This window comes from Electrona antarctica, assembly GCF_951216825.1.
Source record: "Electrona antarctica genome assembly, chromosome: 13".
In the NCBI taxonomy this organism is placed as follows: Eukaryota; Metazoa; Chordata; class Actinopteri; order Myctophiformes; family Myctophidae; genus Electrona; species Electrona antarctica.
In genome coordinates, this window is record NC_136794.1 from 25,255,522 (window position 1) to 25,277,745 (window position 22,224).

A 22,224-nucleotide genomic window follows, 5' to 3' on the forward strand; every position below is an offset into this window, starting at 1 on the left:
TTTGTTCCAAATCAGCCTCACGGTGGCGCTATAACAGGGAAATTCCTGTTTTTACCTATAACTGCATCGATCTGTATACAACTTATGTATGCGCACTCCCTAGAGGCCATGGAAAAACATTTTCCCTGCATCCCTCCACATCTGCCGGTTATAGCGCCACCATGAGGGCAATTTCTGCAAAACACATTGTTTATGTTAGTCGCACAGATTTCATCCAAATCTCACGCAAATCCGTACACATGATCTCTGTAGTCATGTGATCAAGACGAGTCTGTTGGATTTCTCAGATTCTACACTGATTGGCTAAGATTGCCTTCCAAAGTTTTCAGGAGTGGCCCGTTTTGTACGGGTCCTGCTCATCCAGAATTCTATCCTCAGAGATGCTATGAGTGATCTGGCTCTGCATTTCCTCAACAAAATGAAGAACATTGTTGCAAAAAACACAACATGTTTATATTACTCCTAAACATTTTGCCAAACATCACACACAACTCCTATGTAATGATAAACACTTCTTAATCATTTGATAAATCATATAATAATGTATAGAATATTGTTATTGTACAATACTTGACTGAGGGTATTGGGTCACTGACTGTGACCCATGATGTGACCTGTGTTTTTTGTGTGTGATAATCGATAATTGCAACCCTAGTCACGAGTTGAAGCGTTCTGCTATGCCAAAAAAAAGCAGCCGAGTGCATTTATCTGTCATAAATTCCAAGGCCACTTATCACAAGAATATTTATTTGAATAATATTGCATGTTGATCTTAAATCTGACTGACAGCAGTGTTTCCCCTAGGATACATGTGTGGCAGCGGCTGTGGCTATTTATCTCACACAAGAAACAAATGGGAAGCCGGGTGGGGATGGTGAGATTTGTCAAAATGGCTATATCTCAATTATTATTTCTTTTTGCATCTAACCCTAGGCCTAGGGCTCAAGGAATGTGACTGAATCATTGAAATAAATTACTTTAATAATTGCAGCCATTATGTATTTGTCAAGGCAGACAGTGAGTGAACCCAGAACACAGACAAAGGAGACAGAGATAAAGTGAACACTTGTATTGTACAAGTGTATTGATTCACTGAACTAAGGTACAAGCTCCAAGAGCTGCATGAATAATAACTTAAATAGAATTCCACCGGACAAAGAGCTTATAAGCATATTGATCCCAAGTAGCAAGTAGTAGATTCTTCTGTTTTCTTTGGTCCAGGTTGGAGCTGTGTGGAGTTATTAAAGGTCAAGAAAGAACTTGGTCTCAAACTAAACGTAGAGCACAGACAAAAGCCCTTTCCACACCTAAGCGCAAAACGGTCGACAGCCACGCACTTCTTAAGCTCTGCGCAGCTTAAATTCCGAGTTTTTAGACAGCTGGTGGATGGAAAAGAAGCTCCACCTCCGTGGACTTTTTGCGCGGAGGAGAGCGTTTACGGGAATCTGGCCGTCGCGCAAAAAGTCCGCACATCTTGGGCTCCATCTTATGCCATGCTTTATCCTCAAGTAATTATTTTTTTGGTGAATTACGCATTTAAGAGCTTCCACTATGTGTAAACGTTATCTTGCGGCCACACAGCTCACTATTCATTTAGCCAACTCCTATATTTGCGGGTGGAGGTGTGTCTGTAGGTGTGTTGATGCGCTTTCCCTATATTTGCTATCTTATGCACACAGGTTTTGGGCTCCATCTTGCGGCAGGGGCCCTTTTTCCTTCATTTGGGGATTTAGTATTGTGTGAGAGGTGTGGCCCCGTAAAATGTGTTGTACAGCCTAAGTCCCTAAAACACCTCCATTACCCCTTACATTATGCATAGGTGTGGTTTGGGCGTTACATTGCATTATTTTATCAAACAGAATTCGCATTATGGGTGGTTTGAAGAGGCACTTTCCATTGTCCTAAACCTGTGTGCATAAGATAGCAAATATAGGGAAAGCGCATCAACACTCCTACAGACACACCTCCACCCGCAAATATAGGAGTTGGCAAAATAAATAGTGGGTTGTGTGGACGCAAGATAACGTTTACGCATATAGTGGAAGCTCCTAAATGCTTAATTCACAGAAAATGTTTATTACTTGAGGATAAAGCATGGCATATTGGCATAAGATGGAGCCCTTTGTTTTTTTTTTGCTTTCGCCTTTATTTTACATTTTTTATGGAGGGATAGACAGTAGGCTGGGCAGGCTAACCGGGGCGAGGTGGAGTGGAGAGCTCTTCCACAGCTAGAGGAGAGGGAAGATCTTTGGTCTTTGAATCACTTTGTTTTGCGCGATTTTACTTACCACAACAAAACACAACAGGAGTCAGGACGAGGTGTAACTATAGGGTCAAAATTCAAATCACTAAACAGCTCTGTCCGTAGTGCCACAGTGCTGACTGCTGAATAACAGGCTACTGACACTGTCTGCTCAGGCAGGTGATTGGAAATTGGGAAATTAGACTGGAGCTGCAACGACAACGAGCAATTGAGATAATAGGCTGGCTGTGGGCTGTGGCTATATACTATTACTGGGTAAAGTTGCGTGTTTTGTTATTGTTATCTCTATGACAATTATAATATTCCGAATATATTTGTTATTTTTTATATTTTCATAACTTTACATAAACTGAGGGTGCACATTTTGCAACTCAGGGTGCTATGCACCCTCAGGCACCCCGCGGTGCCGGGCGTGGACAGAAGAGTCCAAGAATGCCCTTTTAGGGTTTCCAGTCCAGTGCAGATTATGGTACAGTGCAGCCTCGGCAAAGACAATGATGAAAAACAAGATTTGGCCAAAATAACAGATGTACAAACATAAACACACTTGCAGACAACACTACTGAACAACACCTAAAACAAGGAGAAGCTGTAATAGGCCATACTATACCCTTACTTTCCAAAGGGCCCTGGCAGCTCTCACTTAAGGTCTAACTCCCACACATCTTCTTCTTCTTCTTCTTCTTCGTGGGGTTTTATGGCGGTTGGCATCCAAATAGTTGCATTACCGCCCCCTTCTGATCCGTGTGTGGATCAGACAAACTAAAACGTATTATATATATATAACTTATCACCGTCCTGTGCAAACTTAATAGTGCCCACTCCAAAGTGAGCCCCCTCTACATTGTCCATTCTGTGCACTACATCCCAGACCCTGTGGCCTGAGATGGTGTGAATTCTTCTCTCAGTACAATATCCACGTCTTCTGCAGTGACATCCAGTACATGTAGGAACCTCCTCGCCGCTTCCAGCACCATCTTAATTCGTTCCGACTTGGTTTGTATGTCAGCCGCACAGTTGATGATCATCGCAATGAATGCCAAGAACCGTTTCTTGTCCATACAGATGTTATCACTTAAGCCTACATTGCTTCCCCCCTCATTTGCCTGCTATACTTCCACTGCTGCTTTTCCATCATTGGCCTTGCTCCTCTCCACTCTCTCTACAGCATCAGCGTAGGACAGTCCTTTCCCTTCTGCCCTAACCCTGCTCACCATAATCTCCTTCTCTCTCTCTTAGGACACACAGCTGATCCAGTGTAATGTCCCCCACCACAGTGCACACACTTTAGTTCTTCTTGGCTTTCTTTACATTCCTCTTCTTTGCATTTTTCCTCCTCACACCTCCCACACTTTCTGTTCTCATGGCCATATTTTTGTCAACTCCCACACATCAGCTGCAGGCTCCCTTTTATAGGAGTGAGACATACCAAACCACATCACAGCAAATTGGCAATTCAATTAACTCACCATAAGCATACAAAGGTCAATGAGTTAACACACCATTACTGAAGGTTTTAACATTAACTTAAACATGAAATTCCGGACCTCCATTCATACACAAACTATAGTTTTGTTTTAAATAAGATTGCTCTCGAATCAAACACCCCTCCTCCTCTGCAGCACTTGGCACCTTCCCAATCAACAGGAATGCCACTGCAGCGGGGAGGTGTGACTCACAATCACAGTCCCCAATCATTGTCTGTGTATAGGGCACGGGCTGCCCCGTGACAGGTGTTTTAGGGACTTAGGCTGTGGCACAAGATAACACATTTTACGGGAGAGAGAGAGAGAGAGACTGCAGGCACAAACACTTATTTTATGGAATGCACTCATTCCTAGCGAAATAACTTCACGATCAATAAGATGTGACAATAAAACAGATTCTGAGGATGTTACTTTAAGATTAGATCAAACATATTATCAGCTTTTTTCTTTCCTAAATGCAGTCCTTATGGGTTAAGTCATCAGGCTACTAAGGCGGAAAATGTGACTGTCAACTTCTGCACCTTTCATTCTCATCAATCCACTTTGTGCTATCAATACATTATAAGCAAAGCTTCAGAGTTTCCATAGATTTTTGTGTGGTTAAGACCTTAATCTTTTCAAACACACATGGGTGTTCAGTTCGAGCCTGTGGGGGACTTCTGCCTGTTACAACCACCACGCTCTGCCCCTCTTTCACTCTCCCACTCCTTTTCTATATCGTCTAGTCTTAAACTTGGATCCAGTCACTGTTTTATTTTATTTCCTGTATCACTGCATCAGCATGCTGTACCTCTCTGCTATAGCAGATGAAAACCAATAATAATGATTTGCAAATTAACCTTCAGTCTTGGTTGATTTTTTTAAAGATATTTGTGGGCGTTTTCTGCCCTTATTGGACAGTGTACAGTATGAGTACGGTGACAGAAATGGGGGAGAGAGATGAGGAGTGACATGCAACACAGGTCGTTGGATTAGCAGCCTAGGGACCGATAGGCCGGTTCCATCCACTCCCAATATAAGGTGAAAAAACGGAAAGAAGGTCCCCATGCTACAAGTTGAAGCAGCTCACTAGCGTGAAGAATGACACGCCGGGTTCGGCATTGGTGAGCTGTCAACTGGCAGTGATAGGCACTATGAGAGAGAATCCAGACGGGAAGCACGCAATCTAAAATCATCTAAAATCACACCTGTGTGAACTGAGTGGTGCAAGGTCTTATATAGCCTGATCAGCTGTGGTCTGACGTAATGTCAGTGACCATAGTAACCATGCTAATTATTTTGGGCCCCACGTACAGGTACACACAAACACGGATACAAACAAAGCTGGTTGTTGGAGTGGTTTGCACCACTCAAAAATCTGTACGGGTGCTGGACAAAAATATACATACAGAAAGAAGGTTGGATGTCAGCTCCCAGTGTTTTAATTGATACATGCTTCGACCCCTCCGGGTCTTCATCAGGAATGAGTGATAGGCACTGACCATGCAATGGGACAGATACACAGACTACACGACTGGAAAACAGGCAAATCTCTTTGAAACAGCACTTTGATAGAAAAGACCCGGAAGATATCATAGGAACGGATCATAGGAGCAGAAAGTGCTGCCTGGGCTCGCTCAAAAATAATCCACTGTGATCGGGGTCAGCTCTGTACTTGCCTCTTCTTTCCCCCTTTTTTCCCCCTCTACAATAAATTGTTCGATTCTTGTAGATCTGCAATTTTTTTGTAAAGTGATCAATAATGACAGTCCTAGGTTTCCCTATCTCTCTGATCTCCTTCCTTCTACAAATAATAATAATAATCTTTATTGTCCCGAAGGATATTCGTCTTTCACAGTCTGTTCAAACACCCACAACAAAAACAACACATAACACCAATGGCTGTCAGGCCATAACACCAGGAATCACACCAGCCATGTGATTCCCATTGAGGCCTCGTACACACTATTGAAACTAAATCGCTCTCTCTGTTCCGGAGGGAGAGGTGGGGCAGAGCAGCTCGCAATTCATTTTCAATGGGAGTCACTGGGTTTCACAGAGCTCCATGGCTGTGTTCTGCTCTCCTGAGCCTCCTCCCCCCCATGGAGCAGAGCTGCTCTGTGAAACCCAGTGACTCCCATTGAAAATGAATTGCGAGCTGCTCTGCCCCACCTCTCCCCCCGGAACAGAGAAAGCGATTTCGTTTCGATCTCGATTTCGTGTACGAGGCCTCATGTGTGAACGGCGCCTACTAAAACAGACCTTTTTCCATGGCAAGGTTCTGTATCTTTGTCCAGATGGCATGAGGTTAAAGAAGCTACAGGTGAGTTACAGGTGCTAGTGCTAGACGTGTGATGGCCTTATTGTTCATTTCAGAAAGTGTGGGTGTAGGAAGTCCGATATAGAAGCAATACAGGTAATACTGAACAGTTTGTTTCTGTTACGCATGGACAGTGTAAGCGCCATTTGAGTCATGCATCTATTCTGTGCTGTCATTGAAGGACTTGCCAATCAAGGCCTTGGTTGCCTTGGTTACAGGGAGGGGTATTTAACCCTGGCCCTAATCAGGTGCAGGTGTTGCTGACATGCAAAGGCAAACAGTTTTTAGACTGTGTTTGGAGGGCTCATTGTCTACCGGTATATTCTTTTGACTTATATGTTTATTTATATGTAAGTAAGTATAGGGCTTTGGCAGCTAATAAATATACTTCAACTGAATGGACATGTTTGGACATCACTTTCCTGGAGCACCCGTCATAACTTCAATCCTGGCTGTTGGCAACCAGTACCGCCTAATAATGGGTTTTAGGCGCTATATTTAAGTCTAAAAACTGCTTCGGTTCCATGTAGACTGATAGGGAAGTCGAAGAACCAGCGGGGCCAGTTTTGGAGTGGACACGCTGCAAGCACGGCACAGGACCGGGCCTCGGTGTGTGTTGCAAGAATCGGCTGCAAGCAAGTTCTGCTGTTTGGAGGTGATCGACTCAGAGCTACAGGGGCGCTTTAGGGAGTCGGGACTTCGGCATCAGCAGTACTGCTGCCACAGCAGCCAGCTCTGCAGCAGATCATCGGCACCAGACCATAGGACCGGACCGGTCACGAGACCGCAGTCACAGCAGCGGATCGGGACCGGAGTCTGACTGTAACGGGCGGCCATACGGTGGAGATAGAGATCATCCACGGCACGCTTCACCAACAGAAAGTGTGGTACGTTTCAGCGGTGCAGGGCCGCCGATGCAAATAATGTGTTGTGACAAACCATATTGAACATGAACCATTGACCTTTTCCTCATGGAGAAAGGTGAGGCGCAAACTTGCGCTTACAAGCAGCCAACAAATGACAATGGGGTTGAACTTGAGTCTGGTGATGGGGCTGTGGTCAAAATGACTCACAAAGATTTGATTGAAAATATTGACACTTTGCAAAGGGACAGTAGGGCAAAGCGGTACAAGCTCAAGCTGTCTAACCCAAAAGATGTTGCCTGGTGGAACGATGAGCAATATTTAAATGAGGCTAAAGATATATATTGCAACTTCATGAGTACTTATGATGAAGCCGAAAATGCTCTTCCAAAATGGCACAAAGTAAAAACGCAGAGTTTTGACTGTTTTATGGATGAAATGGACAGATGGATCGATGATGGAATGAACAGATGGCTCTATGGTCAAAGTTGAAGTTGCCCTGGTGATGATGATATGATTTTGGATATTGAGAGTTGTGTTGCTGGTCATGATTATGTCAGAGACAGTGGTGAGTCTCTGAAGACACAGGAGGAGCAGGCTCACCAGGCTGAGGCTCCGAGGAGGACACAGGAGGCGAAGAAGCCTGCTGCTAAGAAAGCTGTGCAAGCAAAGAAACCTGGTGCAGCTAAAAGGCCAAAGAAGGTGGCACCAAAGAAGCCTGCAGTTGTCAAGGAAGTGCAGAAGAAAGTCAAGCCTGCCACCAAGAAGGTACCAGCTAAAAGCTCAAGGAGGAGGAAGAAAGAAAAATGGCAGAGCCAAAGAAAGAGGAAGAAAGGAAAATGGCACAGCTCAAGAAAGAGGAGGGAAGGAGAAAGAAAAGGATAAAAGCAGAAAGACTTGAATAAAAATGCCTTTTGTCCTACAGATTAACATTTGAGTTTGGTTATTGCAATCATGAATATTGTCTGAGTTATTGCCTTAAAAATGTTTTGAATTGCTCTGTTTTCACACCAGTAGCAATTAGGGGTGGGTGTGTAAGCGCCATTTGAGTCATGCATCTATTCTGTGCTGTCATTGAAGGACTTGCCAATCAAGGCCTTGGTTGCCTTGGTTACAGGGAGGGGTATTTAACCCTGGCCCTAATCAGGTGCAGGTGTTGCTGACATGCAAAGGCAAACAGTTTTTAGACTGTGTTTGGAGGGCTCATTGTCTACCGGTATATTCTTTTGACTTATATGTTTATTTATATGTAAAAGTATAGGGCTTTGGCAGCTAATAAATATACTTCAACTGAATGGACATGTTTGGACATCACTTTCCTGGAGCACCCGTCATAACTTCAATCCTGGCTGTTGGCAACCAGTACCGCCTAATAATGGGTTTTAGGCGCTAGACAGTATGGTGTAGAAACATGCAGAACAGTACAACAGAACAGGTTGAATAATGCTTTTGTACTCCTTCACATGGTTGTCTCCTCTCCTCTCTCCTCTATGTATGTCGTCCTACCACAGGTGTTGGGAGCTAAGTGCAGGCAACATTAAGTGGATCTATCAGGTCCCCATCCTGACAGCCATTGGGGTAAGTGTTTATTTGAATATGAGTGCACAGTAAGTATCGCATGCGTGTGCTTTGTATTTTTTACCAGCACTGGGTAATTAAAATGACTACCTGCCAGCCTTAATATCAGTTGATGTCTGCTACTGGCAGCTTTTGCATAATTTTCACCCAATATTTCAAGGCCCATAGAAAATTGTGTGATATGACAACAATGTCACAAAAGGTCTCTACTTTACAAAGAAAAAAATAATTATGTTTCTAGCATTTCTTCTACATAGACTTCTATTTATGTGAAGAGTGACAAACAAGTACATGAACTATACGTGACCGGGCTGTTTTCTGCCCCCTCATTGGCATAGATCTCCTTTCAAAATCTTTATTTAAAACTCATCTCTTCTCCCTGGCTTTCAATGATGTTAGACCAAATTAACTTATGTAATATTTGTCTTGCTTTTTTTTTAACTTTGTTTTTATTTCAGTTTGGGCAACTTCACAGAATTATAAACATACATATTTCTTACAACTGCTTTTTTTCCTTTTTTCACACAACCTCAGCTGTTTCACACTTTCATAGAATATATATATATATATTATACACTCATACACACAAACAACTTCACATACATTTACAATTATTCACATGCTTTGAAAAGCCTGGTAGGCTATATGGGACTCTGGTGCAACGCACAGGTCCTCGCTCTACTCCTGGTGAGAGCAGGAATGGACCTGGTGAGACGTAGGAGGGGCCCGGACAGGAGACAACCCACAGAGCCTAGTCCCTCCATGCGCCAGAAGTGTACCTCCCAGCCCTGGCAGAGTAGTTCTGGAGTAGTTCCAACGGATTGTGTGCCCCTGGTTTTTCCCTAGTGGGACTGATTGAGGGTAGCTACTGGGACGTAAGTCGGGACTTGATCACTCCCGGCTGGGTCGCCTGAGTGAGGGGTATGATGTTGAGAGACCCGAAACCCCGTTGACCTCAGGATACATCACTGAGGATACGTCCCAGGTGCATCCATGCAATGTTTTTTAGTTATAGTTCTTCTATTTATAGTGACTCATAGGAATAGACTATGTGACAACCAGGTATAGTCTGGTGACCACCGGAGAGACGGGTGACAGCCGGAATGTAGACGGCACCCAGGTGAGCAGTATGGGTTAGCGCCCCAGCCTGTGTCCTCCGTGAGGAGGAAGCCCAACAGCCCTCGGTGAGGCCTTTGGGAGGGCCATGCAAGCAGCAAGCGGAACCGCAGCACCATGACCCTGCGGAACCATTGCCCACCACTCCTGAATTAACTGTCTGGTGCTGGGACTCTGGTGCAACGCACAGGTCCTCGCTCTACTCCTGGTGAGAGCAGGAGTGGACCTGGTGAGACGTAGGAGGGGCCCGGACAGGAGACAACCCACAGAGCCTAGTCCCTCCATGCGCCAGAAGTGTACCTCCCAGCACGGGCAGAGTAGTTCTGGAGTAGTTCCAACGGATTGTGTGCCCCTGGTTTTTCCCTAGTGGGACTGATTGAGGGTAGCTACTGGGACGTAAGTCGGGACTTGATCACTCCCGGCTGGGTCGCCTGAGTGAGGGGTATGATGTTGAGAGACCCGAAACCCCGTTGACCTCAGGATACATCACTGAGGATACGTTCCCAGGTGCATCCATGAAATGTTTTTTAGTTATAGATAGATAGGCACGATTAGACACAATATTGATGCAAACTTTCTCATGGCTACACTGGACCCCCTGCATTATCCATTACAAATACTCAAGTAAGTAAGTAATGCTCAAAACAATAACATTAAATGCACTTTGTTACTGTTCACCACATTGCATAGGGCAGTGGTTCTCAAAGTGGGTGCCGTGACGCAAGGGGTCCTCCCTATGTTCCCCAGGTTCTATGTTCCCCACTCCCCCGCCCCCCAAAAAAGGTTCCATGTTCCCCGCTCAACCAAAAACTGGTTCTATGTTCCCCACTCAATGAAAGGAGAGATCAAGTTGTTGCAAATGCATAGTTTTATTGCAGAAATGATAACATTTTTGCCATTAGACTTAATTTGCATTTAATGTATAAGATTAGCTTTTTATAGGGAGAACCCCCCTATATATTGGAGTCTAGATGCTGGTGGTGGGAGTGCAGATGAACATCCTTCCTTCTCCACGCTAGATGGACAAGGTGGGTTGCTTTACTGAAAAGAGAATGACAAGTGTCAGAGGCAGTGATATATAAAGGCAGAGTCCAATCGCCTGCCGAATGCAGATTGGCTAGATGTGCTGGCCTCTCAAGCTGTAGATGACAACATAGACCTTCCTCATTGAACCTTTGCTAAAAGCTACATTTTTTTAGCAACCTTTTTCGCAACCTATTATGCCCCCTTTTACGTCCAACAAAGCTGAGACTGCCACGCAACCACTGATGGACCAGCCATCTGTCCAACATCTGCAAACGTGCTGGTCTTGGAGCACTGCGCAAGCTGGCCAACAAGCTTGATGCTAAAGGCAGGGCCAACATCTACAAGACCCAGTTCAGGCGCATTGTGGAGTACTCCTGCCTAGCCTGGATGAATGCCTCTCGCCGACCACTCTTAGGCAGCTAGACCTCATCCAAAAATCACACCCCTGTGAACTGAGTGGTGCAACTCCGTGTGGGGGTCCCCAGTGGGTCCCCGGAACTTCCAGACCCACAGGAACGCACCCAGGGTTCCGGCGAGCCGTCCCGTTTCCGAGTTACTGTGTGGGGGAATTAGCATTTAGCAGACACCTCTCCCTCTCTCCCCCCCCCCCCCCCCTCTCTCTCTGTAATTAGCAGGCAACAGTGCAACATTATATCTCTCTCTCTGTTTCTAGCACAACAGCGCCACTTTTGCCCCTACTGGTACTCTAAACAGAGGGACAGACATAGGTACAGACATGTGGACATAGGGACATTGCTGTTCTTTGGAGTGGTTGCACCACTCAAAAAAAGGCCTTAAAAAGCATTGGGGTAGATGGGGACCTTGCTCTACAGCAGTACGCCATCAGCAAGCTGAGTCATCGGCAAACAGTTGCAGCAACAACTTACTGTTCTCTACAAGATGCATTGCACGAGATCGAATCACCCCGAGGGTACTACCAAGCCACGCCCTGCAAACCCCCAAGTCAAACACGAAATGCCTTGACAGGAGCTTTCTCCACTCTGCTATAACAACAGGGAACAGCCTTCCTCCTGCGGTTGTAGTGTTGTAGTGTTCATGCCTTCATAAAGAGGCTGAGCAAACACCTCCTCAGTATGTGACTGTTATCCCACAAAGCTTCAAGGACTTTTATTCATCCAACATTCAGTTTTTATTTACCTCAGACTGAGTAGCTCAGATCATTGATAGGCTCTTTGAATGTTTTTTCTCAAAGCCTGTATCTGATTAAGCCTAATAAATACCCACTTATATAGCTAAATTAACTATACAATTTTGAACTTATGGATGACCTGTGACCATCTTTACCCAGTCAACTTTCATGCCCTTTAATCGGGCATGAAAAGTTGAGCCCGTAGAGACCGACCTGGATCACCTTTATTAAGCCCCAAACTTCTTACAGTTGAGCTTCTTACAGTTGAGCTTCTTACAGTTGAGCTTCTTACAGTTGAACTTCTTAAGTTGAGCCCGTAGAGACCGACCTGGATCACCTTTTATTAAGCCCCAAACTTCTTACAGCTTGACATCCTTTTCTTCTCATTAAATATTATACAGTATCTAAGATTGGTTATTCATCAAGAACTGTCAATGCGTGATTCTACCTTTTCCAACTATGAGTGTTACACTAAGTTTGTTTTTCACAGTAAACGTTGGCAGTTCTCAGCTTGGATTTAACACAATTATTTAGAGATGGGCTTCAGTCTAAGGTGCGGGTAGCCGCCGCGCCGCACTGCTTTGATGTGGAGGATGTTTGTTCGCTGCACTGCTTGACATATCTGCCCAGATATGGGACCCCCTTAATCATTTTCAGCTTCCAGTCAAGCTGGTGTATCAAATCCAGAACCATCACACATTATATTGCTCAAAGGCTGCAGTCCAGCTGAGCAGATATGCAAATGTTTTGACTCACAAGATAAACAATGGCTCAAATCATCAAAAGCAATCTAGGGTTATGATGTCACAAAAATGGTGCATTTTCGATTGGGCCTTTTGACTCAAAGCCTTTCAGCTCTCAGGAAAAAACAAAAATACACAGGGAAGACATATTTGAATATTCTAACCAGAGGCGTATCTACAATAAGGCGAGGGCAGGCGTCCATTTCTGGCCTGGCCAAAATCCATACAATGAGAAAAAAAGAAGACAAAAACAAGACCTGAGAACTATTAATGGACAGCTGATTGGCCGTTGAGGTATAGCGCGACCCTCATTCACCCATTGGAATGTAAATGCATGCCTTTCAGCCTTTGTATCCTACTCGTCTGGCAGGTATATCTCTTTGAAAACCTTTAGTGCTACGATTGTGCGCGGGGAGACGACAATTAACACATGATCTTGCCTGCCCAAAACGTAATTCCTGGATACGCCACTGATTCTAACCACACCGGGGTCCAATTAGACTCAGTAATGTTAACTCCATAGACACATACAAAAAGTAAAAAGTTAAGTTCAAGGATCTTCTGATGTATTGTGATGTGATTTTATTATCAGGTAAAAAAGGGAACACAAAACTACTGAAAAAAATTAAATCACTTAAATCCCTAGACTCTGTTTATCACTCATCATTTCGATTTATTACGGGTGATGGCTATGGTACTCACCATTGTATCTTATATAACAAGGTTGGATGGTCCTCCCTGACAGAGAGACGACAACTGCATTGGCACCTGTTCTTGTATAAAGCCATGCTTGGAGATTGTCCTAAATACATCTCATCATTTCTGAAATGGGACTCTGAACCCTACCACACCAGATCAAGTCATTTCCCCAAATTCAAGGTACCAAAAGTTAACTGTGAACTTGGTAGATCTGCTTTTAGCTTCTGTGGCCCTAATACATGGAAAGACCTGCAAACTACATTAAAATTGACCACATTGGTACCCTGAGTCGTTTTGGGGGCGGCGGTGTCTCAGGGGTAGAGTAACCGCAAGGTTGCCAGTTCGAACGCGGGCTCCCCCAGAGTTAGTGTCGAAGTGTTCTTGAGCAAGACACTGAACCCCTAATTGCTCCTGATGTGCTGGTTGGTGCCTTGCATGGTTTCCGCCGCCATCGGTGTATGAATGTGCGTGTGAATGGGTGAATGTACTGCACAATCTATGTAAATGGTTCACAAGTTCCCTCCTCCTGTGCAAATGTTGTCCAGCAGGGGGAATGGTTCTACCAGGCTATACAGATCCAGCAGAACAACAAAACAAGAAAAAAAAGTAAATACCATACCCAAATTGTAATAGTTTCATTTTTTTTTCCTTCTTTTTAGCTCAACTTCATCCTGTTTCTGAACATTGTGAGAGTTCTGGCAACCAAGATCCGAGAGACAAATGCAGGGAGATATGACAGCAGGAAACAATACAGGTGGGTGACAATGCTGACCTTCTCAACTTATGCTTAACCCTTTAAAGATGGAGTGCCATGATTTTTTCCACCCTAAAACATGATCATCAGGTATTATTATTATACAAGGAGGAATACGTTTTTCAAAAAAGTGTACAGTATTTGTTAAAATGACGTTTTTATGTTCATTAAGTATGCCTGGTTTGCCTGGTGGGTGGTGGTGGGTGATCCACCTGAACTGAAGCCGCACCCACAGCTGTTCTATGTCGAGCATAGACATGGTAACGCCCCGCCTGTCTCTGATTGGCCTACCGACACTGCCGGCCTTACCAGAGTTTCCTCTGAGGTGGAAGATACATGCTGGATAGTCTGCCGTGAGGTTACTTAGTTGTGGGAAATAAATAAATAATACAAGTACGAGAATGACAGCTTGGCACACGCGACAGTAACTTTTATTTTTGTAGAAGTGGCAAACTAATATTGTTTATGCCGGTGGCCTGTTTATTTGTTTATTTGACTGCAACAGATGGTTACAGAGACCACATCAACAGCATGATTCACTGGCCAAAGTGGCCATAATAACACAAATTAAATTGGTTAAATATGCATAAAAGTTCATCCAGTTCAGGATATTACATCGTATACATATAACTCCTGCTCTCAAGAATAAAATGGATGTCAGTGCGTCCCCATTTTGCTTTAAATGCAAGACAGAGATTGGTAATTATGTTCACTGTCTTTGGTCCTGTGTGAAGCTTCAGAACTATTGGTATGACATTGTATCAGAACTCATTGTATCAGAACTCTGTTATTTTTGGTGTCCCAATCGATTTAAACCCGTTGTGTCTTTTACTTGGTCTCCCGGATGATCATGTTATTGATGTCAAACATAAGAGGTTGTTCAACTTATTAACGTTTGCTGCTAGGAAAAATATTCTTTTGTTTTGGATCAAGGATGTTGCTCCATCAAAGAAATCATGGCATAACATTATAATGGACTGTATTCCTTGTGAATACATTACATGCATGTTGCATTCTAAATTGGACACTTTCTACAAAATTTGGGACCCTTATTTAGATCATATTGGACCAACATTGTCTGCCACAATACTTGGAGGTTTTCCGTGCCAACCTTAGATATCTTATATGCCAGCATTCTTCCCTAGTGTGTGCTCTGCTTTGGGGTGGGGGCTGGTCTGCCCTTTGGGTATGGGGGGGTGGTCGCCCGGGCAGGGGTCTCGATGCATTGCATCGGGGCCGCTTCTTGGGGCGGTGGCCCTGCCGCCTGGAGGGGGGGGGGGGGGGTTGCCGCCTTTGAGTGGAGTATGCATGGGTCTGCTCTTATTGTAATGTTTTGTGCCTATGATAACTGTATTGTCTGCCTTTTTAACATTTAACAGCCGCTCTACACACCTTGTGAGTTTTTGTTCACCCATAACATATAGGGTTGAGTGGTAAAATTACTGCACATATTGAGTGAACACAGAGGGCAGAAGCACTTTCCACAATGTACTTCTAGAATGCATACATTATATATAGACAAATTAAGTATGCCCACACACAGTCTTGTTTTGACAAGACTGTCCTCTGAGGTGGAAGATACATGCTGGATAGTCTGCAGTGAGGTTACTCAGTGGTGGGAAATAAATAAATAATACAAGTACGAGAATGACAGCTTGGCACACACGACAGTAACTTTTATTTTTGTAGAAGTGGCAAACTAATATTGTTTATGCCGTTGGCCTGTTTATTTGTATACATGTGTAAACTTGAAACATTATTGTACTGTAAAAAGGTCTCTTTTCCCTTGATCTTTATTTTTTTTAGTATAACAGTATTAGTTTACTATAATTAGATTAATACACAATAATCAACACTAACACTCAATCAAAGCAAACGGCACAAACAATATTAGTTTGCCTCTTCTACAAAAATTTAAGTTACTAGTTACTGTTGCGTGTTGCCATTCCCTTGTATTATTTCCCACCACGGAGTACCCTTGCATCTCGGAGGACAGGCAAGACGGGCAGTGTCGGTAGGCCAATCAGAGGCAGGCGGGGCGTTACCATGTCTATGCTCGGACTTAGAATAGATATCCGCGTTGTTGTATGATAAAGGGGGAGGGGTTAGGGGAGGGGGTGATAATGTGATGTCACTATATCACTGTTAGGGTTAGGGTTAGGGTCATTGCACATAACCATACCAATGGGTCTAATGAAGTACTGTCACCTCCTAAACACATGAAAAACCCACAGACCACCATTTGATGAGATTTAGCCTCTCAGACCCAAGACTAGAAATTGTATTGTCGTTGGATTTTGTCCACAATTCCATGCTGTATATCTGTGTGTCTTGCAACGACGGCTGCAAGACACTACAGGCTAATACAGACAAGTATATGAATGTATTGGTAACATCTGTGTGTGGGCATACTTAGTTTGTACTATGTATAATTTATGCATTCTAGAAGTACATTGTGGAAAGTGCTTCTGCCCTCTGTGTTCACTCAATATGTGCAGTAATTTTACCACTCAACCCTATAGTGTCCATGTTATGGGTGAACAAAAACTCACAAGGTGTGTAGAGCGGCTATGTTCGCTATTTTGGAAAAATGTTGAAAGTGAAATTGGTTAAGTAAGAGGGTTTTAACTTTTATGCATATTTAACCAAATTAATTTGTGTTATTATGGCCACTTTGACCAGTGAATCATGCTGTTGATGTGGTCTCTAACCATCTGTTGCAGTCTCAGGGGGGTGGGGGGTGCAGCACAAGTGAGACTTCAAGGCAGCAACGCATCACTCTTCCATGCCATGGGCTATGCCTGTAAGGCATAGTTTTTATTTAGCCCATTGTGACTAATGTGCATCTGTGGAAGTCAGTTTGCCAATAGGAAATCATTAACACTGTATTATCAGTGCCAGTCTGTTTGTTGACTCATCAAACTCATGTTGCTTTCATGTATCGTCACTGGATCAATATGCACTCCTGCTGTCTGTTTCAAGTGCATTTTGAAAAACATCTTGTTTGTGTGTATGTTATTGTTTGTGTGTCCACAGGAAGCTGGCCAAGTCCACCCTGGTACTGGTGTTGGTGTTCGGGGTCCATTACATCATCTTTGTAGGTATGCCGCACAAGTTCAAAGGACCCAGCTGGGAGATCCGCATGTACTGTGAGCTGTTCTTCAACTCCTTCCAGGTGCAGTCATGTTCTAGTCCTTTTTATGAGTTTTTAATTTTTGTTCTCCTCATTACATTTTTATTTTTCGATAAAGCAAAACATAATAATCATTTCAAGGCATACAAAATTGAACTTTGCCGACGACAGTTCCAGATAGGCAATGTCCAGAAAGCTTCGCAGCCAATGTGTTTTTGAAATGTCATGTGGGGGTTTCCAGCGTTGGGCTATGATCTTTTTGGCTGCTGTGAGCCCTGCCAACCAAGTTGTGTAGGATTTATCCAACATATAGTCTACAGTAGGCTGTAGGTTACTGTGTATATCACATACTTTGTTGCTGGCTACCACACATTTTAACATAATAATAATTGCGACCACAGGTCACATTTACTATGAAATCGTACATTTTTGTCCATCAGTCAGTCACTCAAAATCCCCATACATGGGAAAGCCATATGGTGCCCAGGTCTCGTGATCCCTGATGTCATAGTAAATGCGACCTGCCCATATATGGGCCATCAATATTGGCCAGCAACTTTACATCTGACCTCAAACCTCAAACCATTAGATCTAAAAAATAACCTGTTCTGACTTCCCATCCATCTTTCCTCTTCGATGTCTCCCTTTTGACTGATACCTGTCCATTCAAACTCTAGACGGGCCTGCCCCAAAGTTATTAGTGCAGCCGCGCCTGGCAGCCGGAGAAAACTAGAGTTCTCAACAGGCCCGAAAATTAAGGCCCTAATCAAACCCTGTACACTCAAGAGAAAGAATGTCCCCGCTACCACCCTTAGATCTCCATATATGGAGCTGACCTGTTCTGACATTCCATATGTTGATCTGACCTCATCAAACCCTGTACACTCAAGACATGCTCCTTATATGGCCAGTACAGAATTCATTTTTAGAAGAAGGAGAATACCAGCACTCACGGAGTCCTTTAAGGCACTTTATTGTTTCATTTTTAACAGGGAAAGGTAAGCTGCAAGCAGCAACACAACGACACAGTACAGAATTCATTCCATGTAGATCTGACCCCTTTAGGGCAAGGTCGTTGGGCTAACATTCGCTAAATACGGCCATAGCCGTGATCACAAATGTGATGAGATCAGCACATTTCGGTACAAATAAAATGTTAAATGGTGCATTTATATAGCGCCTTTATCCAAGGCGCTTTACAGAGATTGTGCATTACATTCACACACTGATGCCTGGACATCGGGAACAATAGGGGTTCTCAACATTTCTAACATAAAACGTTAGGGTACTCAAAATGCCCAAGTTCACATTGGGCTCTATGGGCTGGCAAGTACAGTAGACACCTGCCCTGCTGTCACCTGCCTCTTTCAGAGTGTTTGTTGGAGTGAGTCATGCTTCAATGCAAGCAGATTGAAATAAATATATCTTTCCAGATAGAAAAGAGGACAGTGTCACCATACAATACAGTAATTGAGCTATTGAGGAGGACAGTGTCACCATTTTACCATGGCTTTTTACAACAGAAATCTCTTCCTTTCAGGGGTTCTTTGTGTCCATCATTTACTGCTACTGCAATGGAGAGGTGAGTGCTTACTTCAATTGCAGTCTTCACTTTAATACCACAAAAGATACCTTTGTGGAAATAGAAAAGCTTTGCTTTGCTGATGACATGGCCTTGGTTGCCTGCCTGCAGGACGTTTCCAGTCCGTCTTACTCCCAGCACTTCGACCGTATTGCCACCTGGTTTGACAGCAGCTTCCTTGACCTTAATGTCACTAAGACCAAGGAGCTGTGTTTGGGAGGGGGGTCAAGAGCAGAGGGCTCAGGGTCCATATGTAGGCCTGTTACTATGAGTGGGGAGGAAGTGTTGCAGGTCAGTGACTTTAAATATCTGGGAACAACCATAGACATTAGACAATAAACTCATCTTTCAGACCAATGCACATAACATCTACAAAAAGGCAAGGCAGCGGCTTTATCTTCTCAGGAAACTGAGAAGTTTTAATGCTAGTAAACACACCCTGACCATGGTCTATAGATCACTCACTGAATCATAGGCAATTCACACTGAGAGGGACTGAATCCGTTTCATTGGAACCGTTTCCGAATACGGTTGCCTGGTCCCCGATGGCCATGATTCACATTGCCCGAGATTCAACAGCGCACCCGGGTACACTTGCATAACACACTTTCATCCTCCAGATGGTGGTGTGCTTGATGACTGGTGCGCACGGACACTGACCATCAACTCTGCGACATTGTCTCCAATAAATCCAGACACTGCATTGTATTGCCTCTTTTGGCTCTTTGCCGTTATACTACGTCACTGTCAGCCTGCCTGCTATTCACTGTGTCAGTCAGTTCTGTGCTCCAGTGTCGTGTTTGATATTAGTTTAATGGATTCTACTTTAGCATTATTATTATTTTGTTTTACTTTGGAAACTATGCCAAGCAAAGCCCAAGAGCCACGTGTAGTCCAAGATCAGCGCGTACTGCGGTGCTGCGTGTATAGCAGATTCAACATAGCAGATCTACAAGCTCACGCGCGACGCGTTGTGAGCTTGTAGATAGGCGACGGGCGGCGTTGAGAAATGAGCTGGTGTTACGCTTCGTGCAGCGTCTGTGTTTTTTTTTGTTGACGCTTGGCTCGTCGACTAGAGATCATGTCACGTTCTAAAAAAAAACAGTCCACTTCCTTCTTTAGGTACGCATGCATTCACATTGGAACGATCCGTATCTGAATACAATTCAACGGTCCAGAGACCCGCCCCCCATGCGGTCTCGGGGACGGTTGGGAGATCCGCTCCCGGGAACGGTACGCATCATTCACATTACCACAACATCTGACAAGTGGTCCCGAGTCCGAACCCGGGACCATAGTGTGAATTGCCCCAGAGAGTGTTCTCACTTTTAACATTGTGTCCTGGTTTGGGAATCTCTCAGTTAGAGACAAACTCACCCAGGTAGTCAACCAGGCAAGTAAGATCATTGGAGACAAATAATTGCAACTTCAGGACATATACAACCGCTCCATAACCAAAAAAGCAATTCAGATTTAAAATGATCCTACCCACCCTCTTCGCTCTGAATTTTACTTGTTGCCATCGGGCAGGAGGTTTAGGGCAAAACTAGATAAAAAGAAGGGTTACAAAACTTTGTTTGTGCAAACTGCTGTGGACATTTTAAATAAGAAAATGTTTAAATAGTTCACCTAACACCCACTGTTCATGATCACTGTTGCTGTGTTTATGTGAATGCATTTTATATAGTATTTTAATGCATATATCTGTGTATTTTATGTAATGTTTTATTGTTGTAACTGCCTGCCGGTGTGCCAAAGACAAATTTCCATGTTATGTAAATTTAATGGACAATAAAGTTTTCATTATCCTTATTGTCATCCACCGATTTCTCAATTGACATTTAGCGGCCATTTTGTGTCCAGTAGATTAACAAATAGGCCTACGCTTTTGCAATTACTGACTATAGTTTGTCTAAATAAAGCAAAACATGTTTGTTGAACTGCCAAATAATATTTTTTTTCTTTACATCCTTATAGAGCGCAGCAGTCCCGCCCCCTTTCAGAACGACGAGTGGCCCAGGAAATGATTCCCCGTTCATTTTCTCCATAGGCTTTTCAAAAAGTATTTATAGAAAGACGGTTACGCCGCAGACAAAGCCAACTCGGACCGTGACAAATCATGACAACAAACACAATATTTTGGGCCGAATAATTAGAAAGAAGAAAATAAAGGCAGGATACAACACTATTTGTTTTGTTTTTCTTCTTATGGGCCACTTGTCGTTCTGAAAGGGGGCGGGACTGTGACGCTCTATAGCAGCACTATCATTGCTTTTGTGGTAACAAAAGAAGGCTATATATTCACAAGCAAATGTCTCCTCCGAATGACACTAGGTACAGACGGAGATAAAGAAAACATGGACACGCTGGAATCTGAACTTTGACTGGAAAGGCCAGGGCCACTGCCACTACCGCTCGGTCCTAAGCGCCTTCAACAACAACAACAACAGCGCCAGTAGCCACTCCCACCTGGCTGGGGGCGGACCCGCCACCTGCTCCACCGCACTCGTCTCCAGTCGCGTCTATCGAAGTCACGGCCCACCAGTGGTCAGCGTGCACGCCACTCTGCCAGGCTACGTGATCAGCAACTCGGACCCGGACAGCCTCCAACCGTCCATGCGGGAGGAGGCAGAAGACAGCGGACCCAAGCAGGTGGATGATATCTCCCTGAAGGAAACGCCACCCGTTCTGAGCAGCAGTACCACAGCGGACGACGAAGAGGAAACACTGTAGAACACTGGTCCCCAAACACTGGGTCTCGGGACCCATTTGTGGGTCGCGGACACATTGTTATAGGTCCCCTTGTTTTTTGTTTCCTACATTTGGTTTTTAATTATTATTTCAAAATATTTTCAAAAAGCATTCCCAAAAAAAGCTATTAAACCAAATTTCAATGATTTATGAAATAAAAGAAAAATCTAAGACAATCCATAAATTGGAAGAAAATAATAGTGAAAATAGCTACACGGTCATAATGCAGCAAGCGACGCATAGTGAGCTTGTAGATCTGCTATTTTCACTAGTTTAGGTCCTGGGAGAGTGTCTAATTTCTGTTTTGGGAATTTGGGTCACAGAGTTTACATAGTAGGCCTACACATAGTACATGCATACACCTTCCCTAATGTGTTTTCAGTATTTATTTATGGTGTATTGTCTCTATTATTAAGGTTATTGTTGCAGTCCATTTATATTGGGAGGGAGGGAGGGAGGGGGCGGGGCGGGGGTCCCGACTCCCGAGACATTGCCAAAGCATTTACGGGGGTCCCCGGCCAAAAGCGTTGAGAACCCCTGCTGTAGAACACTGGGTTGGTGGCATGGACAAGTACTGTATAATTTATAGCTGTAAAATCGTATAAATAACCCTCTGAAAGTGAAAGGCACAATTCATATAATTGAAAAATAACGGAACATCCAGATCCACAGGAACGCGCCCCGGGGGTCTGGCCCGGTTCCGGCGAGCTGCCCCGCGTCCTAAACGGTCGAGAAACGACAGAGTTACCATGTGGGGGTCCCCGGAACATCCAGAGCCCC

The 22,224-nt window shown here is 44.0% G+C and overlaps 1 protein-coding gene across 1 annotated transcript in view; it reads left to right on the plus strand.

Annotated features, from left to right (window-relative positions):
• The window catches only part of pth2ra (parathyroid hormone 2 receptor a), a gene marked incomplete at its 5' end in the record, with an annotated part of 82,224 nt that extends 60,358 nt beyond the window's left edge, over positions 1-21,866 (plus strand). Inside the window, 5 exons of the mRNA XM_079518231.1 lie at positions 8,424-8,490; positions 13,884-13,978; positions 17,015-17,153; positions 18,652-18,693; positions 21,028-21,866. Of these exons, the coding sequence (XP_079374357.1) occupies positions 8,424-8,490; positions 13,884-13,978; positions 17,015-17,153; positions 18,652-18,693; positions 21,028-21,426 (742 nt within the window). The 3' untranslated portion in view covers positions 21,427-21,866. The remainder of the gene's footprint in view (positions 1-8,423; positions 8,491-13,883; positions 13,979-17,014; positions 17,154-18,651; positions 18,694-21,027) is intronic.
• Between the last annotated feature and the right edge of the window lie 358 nt (positions 21,867-22,224).